This window comes from Myxine glutinosa, chromosome 6, assembly GCF_964187855.1.
Source record: "Myxine glutinosa chromosome 6, kmMyxGlut1.1, whole genome shotgun sequence".
Classification (NCBI taxonomy): domain Eukaryota; kingdom Metazoa; phylum Chordata; class Myxini; order Myxiniformes; family Myxinidae; genus Myxine; species Myxine glutinosa.
In genome coordinates, this window is record NC_136266.1 from 163,133,702 (window position 1) to 163,139,973 (window position 6,272).

At 41.0% G+C, this 6,272-nt stretch overlaps 1 protein-coding gene across 1 annotated transcript in view; it reads left to right on the top strand.

The window, feature by feature from the left end:
- Positions 1–5,863, top strand: part of LOC144892694 (tetratricopeptide repeat protein 39A-like) — a 63,451-nt gene extending 57,588 nt beyond the window's left edge. Inside the window, exons 5-7 of the mRNA XM_078780857.1 lie at positions 2,957–3,059; positions 3,379–3,501; positions 4,695–5,863. Coding sequence (XP_078636983.1) covers positions 2,957–3,059; positions 3,379–3,501; positions 4,695–4,791 — 323 coding nt within the window. The 3' untranslated portion in view covers positions 4,792–5,863. The remainder of the gene's footprint in view (positions 1–2,956; positions 3,060–3,378; positions 3,502–4,694) is intronic.
- The last annotated feature ends 409 nt before the right edge of the window (positions 5,864–6,272 follow it).

Sequence of the window (6,272 nt, forward strand, 5' to 3'; positions counted from 1 at the left end):
GGTCATCTATTGGCCATAATGAAAGGGTTTTAGCCTTTGCCCATACCTTTGGTGGCAATATAGATGCTCCCAAATGACAAATATCTCTCCAATCTGGGGCATCCTCTGTAATCCAGTGACGGAGCAATATTACTATATCCAAAGGTTGGTCGATCAACATTTCCTGAACCCTCTTTTGCATGGCCGTTAAATCAGATTCTTTCCAAGGCACACGTTGCCTTACTGCCACGCCGTTTGCGTCTATTCCCACGCATCGCATGGGGAACACTCCCTTTGTTTCTATCGCACGTTGCACTGGTGCCTGATACTCCACTAGTGAAGGGTAAACTTTCTGACCTGGACCTATCGGGGGTGGAAACCCCGGGGTGTCTGTGCTGCTATCTCCATCGTCCTCGACTTGAGGGGCTGATGGTTGTGGGGTCTTATGAACTCTAGGGGGTCTCCCATTTGTTTCCCCTATAGCGCCCTGGTGTCGGGAACGTGCCTTAGATCCTGGGACTGGACCATGGGGGGAATAGGAAACAGGGATTTCATCTTCCTCATCCTGTTCCTTCTCATCGGAATTAATCCGGGCTACCATTAGCCTCTGACTTGTCTGCGCTGCGAGCGCCTTCATCTGTTTATCCTGTTTCTTCCGACCCTGTTTGCGCTCATTCTGGTATTTGCCCAACTCTCCTCGCAAACTCGCTTGTCTGGAGGCTGCCTGTCTCTTCAAGGCCTCCACCTTCCACCAACTATAGACCTTCCATGAATCAGGTGGGAGTCTCTTCTTCTTCTTCTCTAGGGCATCTAAAGCCCCATATAACACATCTAACCTGTCTATTGCAAATGACCCTTCCTCTGGCCAAGGCGTATTCAAACCCTCGGTCAATATAGTCCATGCCTTGCTCGGTTGCAAAGCAGCATACCCATAATTTCTTTTCATATAAAACGCTGGAGTGTTCTTCAAAGGCTCTCCCTCCTTTCCTTTCCTATTACCCATTCTTCCTACCTTCTTGGGTTAGTCCCTCCTGGTAGTCCTAAGATCGGGTCGCCCCCCGATCCCTAACCTTAAACGCAGTTCTCACGCCGGAGTAACTTAACACCTATTATCTATCACCCACATATGGGTCTACCTGCTTCCCACGCAGGAAGCTTACCTGAGGGATATCCCTCCTTATCTCGCGCGCCCTGTATAATCGATTCATTACCCACTGCTGCTCTGGTTTAAACTAAATATGGTTCGGAATGCAAGCCAGGTGGTACAGCCGACAGAGGTCCACACGTCCAAAGCAAGGCAGGAGGCTTCAATTTCGATGTGCAAAAATGCTTACCCAAATTAGGTGCCGGCAGGCCTCCTTCCCGACCTGGAACGTGAGGGTCCACCTCGTCTGCACACTTGGATGATCCCACTCCTGACACCAAAATTGTCGGTCGAAGACCTCAAGGGAAGGAAGAAGAAGAAGAATCAGAGCAACAATGTTTAATAAAATCGATTACAAACACACAGTGTGGAGCGAGGCTCAAGAATGCACCGCCTAACACGCAGCGGGCAATTTCTCAAGACACTCGCTGAAAAATAAGTAAAAAGGCATTTCATTTATAGCAAAATATCAGACAAGAATCTGCGTTAAAGACATAGCAAAACCTGGGCCATAACGACAACACCTCCCATTGTCCCTTCCTACAGAAGGCCAAACTTGGACAAACAGATGTAAGCATGGGATAGGCTGAGCCCTTTTGGCTCTTTATTTAAACATATCAGACCCGAGCGCAGGCCGAAGAAAATATTCTCATACACTAGGCTAAATGGTAGATGAATGATTGGATACACGTGCTGAATACAATAACAATCAAGGATATGTAATGTCTATATTTCTTTCCAAGGTTGGTTACATCCTTGATTTTAGGAGACATACTAGAAACTACAAAGATATATAATTAATTATTCCCTTTGTGAAGAAGGCGTTTGGCGACATGTTTTCCCTGTACGTGGGTCGCGAGCATATTATCTACTGTTTGGCACATACATTCAAGGACTTGTTTACTGGGCTAAGGATCCACCCTGCACGTCGAGCCTCGAAACCACATTTTGTCCACTCGCCTCTGCCTGCAGCTGAGTTCAAATCAGTTTTCAGAAGCACGATATATAATTTCAGATGTTATACTCAATTGAGTCATGGGGTTTAAACCCCAATGGCTGACATATATATATATATATATATATATATATATATATATATATATATATATATATATATATATATATATATATATATATATATATATACAGTCACGTGGAAAAGTAAGTAAGTATATATAAAAGTAAGTATATATAAAACACAGTTTGTGTGTGTGTGTGTGTGTGTGTGTGTGTAATGTTACCGATAGACTCCTAAACGGAGAGGCTTACGTGCTTGATATTTGGCATAGACATAGACATGGCCATTGAGCCTGGGACGAACATGGCCGAACTCAAAATATTTGACGATCCATATTTTTTATTCATATTTACCTCAGCGCATTTCAGCGCACGGAATCAACGGAATCAGAGCAGGTGGGCGCTGATTCGCTCAGAGCGATCACGTGATGACGCTATGACGCTATGAACGCTATGACGCTATGAACGATATGACGATATGAACGCTATGACGCTATGAACGCTATGACGCTATGAAAAAAAAAATCATTATGACGCTATGAAACGCTATGAACGCTATGACGCTATGAACGCTATGACGCTATGACGCTATGAAAAAAAAATCGCTCACTTTGCCAAGGGGCTCGCTCCCCCCCCCCCCCCCCGTTCCCCTCCCCTCCCCCCCCTCCCCCGCCCGGCAATGCCGGGTACTTCTGCTAGTATATATATAATTATATATATATATATTTATATATATATTCCTTTTTGATTTGCTTTGTCTTTTTGCCTCATGTCTAATGTTTTTATTTCAACCATTTTCACCCCATATGTGCACAGCTCCAGGTGATATATGCTTGGTGATGTTCCTCAAAGGAGCATGTCTCAGGGAATTAGGTGAATCTACCCTCGCTACTCAATGCTTTCAACATGTCCGTTCCCAGTACGTACTGTATATCAATTATGCTGTATCACATTTAACCATACATATTGTTGCCTATAACTTTTATTTTGCTCTAAGTATACATAGTTATGCCCCCAATTCATTGTTTGCCTCTTTAATGGCCTATACCCACTGCCATCCAACCTTGAAGTCAGAATTATATCAGTGATGTAACTGGCGGACTGAATGCACAATCAAATCCCAGTTCAATATGCATTCGATAACAACAACTTGCTTTGGAGTTAGGTTGGAGTGGTTGTTTTATTTTGTATCTTTTGCTTTTTCGCTTTACATGTAATTTTCTTTTTCTTCTTCCCAGGGATCGTCGTCTGCGCAATGATTCAGATTCTTACCTCATTCCCAATGCACTTTGGGAGCTAAGCCTTTTGGCCTTTGCAGCGGGGAAGAGAGATGAAGCGATCCTTTTGCTGCAGGAAGCAAGGCAAGAGTTGCACTGTGTGATAGAGTGAGGAGCTAAGCAGGAACGAACTTGTTAGGTCGAATGAAAAATCTAAATGAAATGACTTACGATATGATGAAGAAAAATGAAGGAGCCAAAAGAATGAATAACCAAATTCCAGGGTAACTTTCTTTTTCTATACATTTAAAATCATTTAGAATCTGCCTTGTACTGAATAGCAAGGTAATCATGAGTTACGTTAGTTTTCCTTTTAGCAGATTTTTAGCAGCAGTTTTCCAAAGCCAACAATTATGATAAAAATACGAGATACAAAAATCTTGGATTTTCGAATGAGCCTTTTCATCTGACAAGGTGCATTGTTCAAAACAAGAGGTGGTGCTGCCAAAACCGTTTTTCGTTTTATATCAGATTTATTACTTGCAAATTCGAAGATTTTTCAAGTATATTGGTTGGTCTTGTGCGTTATTCCTTCTGTCTGTCTATCGCCTTCAGGTCACAATTTTAAACCGATCTTCATGAAACTTCACCAGATGGTAGAGTTGGTCATAAGGAAGAAGCCTATTGATTTTGAGGTCAAAGGTCATCATGAGGTCAAATCTCAAAAATTGCCATTTTTCTTCCAGTTGACTTGAAAAATGAAAAGCATTTGCATTTTGAGTCACTAAATTGGGAACCCAAGTATTTTTGAGGTCAAAACATCAAAGGTCAAACTTCCAAAATCATCAATTTTCATCCACTTGACTTAGAAATTAAATAGCAATTGCACAGTGCATCACTGAATTGGGAAACCAACTATTTTAAGGTCAAAGGTCAACTCAAGGTTAAACTTGTAAATTCAGCAATTTTAATCCAATTGATCCTAGCTTTGATTAAGATCGTCAATTTTAATCTCAATGAAATGTGCAATTTGATGTATCCATGGCAAATTTTATTTTGGGGAGGGGTGGATTTTGCAAGTATCGTGCAAAACGACGTCTTCTTGTTTGTTTGTCTGTCGATCTCTGTTTGCTTGTTTATCCAGTTGATAAATTGAAAACACTTGAAATACGATTTTGTATTTTATGCATTTTTGCATCCTCTATTTTTTTTTTTGGTGAAATAGTGTGCATTTTTTCTTTTGCAGACGCAGAAGTAATTCACTTTTTGGCACTGTCTAATATATAATTTAAATTGTGAGCAGACCCCCTTTGACACCCCCACCCTTTTCTCCGCAGGAATAATTACCGAGGATATGCTCTGGAGTCCCGGCTTCAGTTTCGGATTCACTCTGCACTTTCTCAATTCAATACACCCACCTCTTCACTCTCTTGATTCTCCAGAAATATTCCTGTACGATTACTGCAGACCTTCTGGGCCGAGCTTTCAGTCGCCTTACCAGATTCTCAGCTCTTATCTCTAATTTCCTTCATGACCCCGCACTGTCACAGCTCGTGTTTGTTACCCTCTCCGTTTGAAAGAGAAAAAGAGCAGGGATGTTTTGGGGTTCAGTAAGTACATTTACAAACTGATCGACGGTGGCTGAAAAAGTCATGAAGACCAAATCTTTGTGGATTTTATTAAAAGTTATTTTAATATGAATGATATTTAACCCTTGAAGTGCGCTTTTTAAAAATATGTCGCAAATCCACTTCACTCACGTCTTTCCCTACTGTTCTGTATACAACCTTCTTGACCAACTTTGTTATACTTTTCAGCTCTTTCACAAAGACAGAGTTAAAAACGGGTAATTTTTTTTTTTCCTGAATACAAGCAACATTTGTCTGAAACACTGCTGACTGTGGCCACAAATTGTATTCCATTCCGGTGGTGCATAGGTTTAAAATATGTATTGGTGCAGTTGAATTGAGAGACCAAAGTGGTTCTCAAACTAGCAAACTCATAAACCCTGTATTTTAACCTTACTTACACAACTTTAAACTCAAACGTTGAAAAAAAACAAAAAAACAAGGGAGATGGATGATAACGGGAATACGTGTATAATATATGTGCTATGGTGCTGGAAGATAGAAAAACATCACCTCACAAATGATGTCGCAGGGTAAATTCAAATATGTGGGGGGATAATGGTCTAATCGCCGGAGATGTCAAATAAGGAGTGTTTTAATTTTTATCTTCCCCTCCGTAACAAAATAAATAATAATAAAAGTGGTGTTTTAATTGTCTTTTTGTCTTCTGTATTACAATGCAGAACAATTAAAGTCCATATCGAAAACCCTGATTCTTGATGGGCAATTATGATGTTTGTTAAAGCTGACTTCAGCAACAATCATTGCTTTATCATTTTGGATTTAAAGGTGCTGTTTCAAAGTTGTATTTTTGCTGCTATAATGTATATTACCGATGTAACGCACAATGTAAACATTAAAAACTAAAATCACCACCACCGAAGAGCACTCCATCACTGGAGTGCCACCACGTGAGTGAAAAAATGATGCATACAATGCTTAATCCTGTTGGTGTATGTGGGCGTATTCTGTCGAACCTGCTCTTGCGGACACTTTGTTTTGAGCGACCGTCTACCTTTAACGGAACACTAAGTTCCTCCCAAAAGAACATCTCTCGGACCGATCCTTTATTAAAATAGCACCCGCTTGACGCGACCTGCGACCACTTATTTCCTTACTGAAATGCCTGTGCAACCTCAATTAAGCGACCTCGGAAGTTGCAAAAGTCTTGCGTCTAATTACCGATCGGGGCCAAAATGACAAGTTTGATGTCGTACAGTTGCTTCGCAGTAATGTGTGGTGTGTGTGATACATCTGTTAAATACTGTTATTATTATTCATTCCATA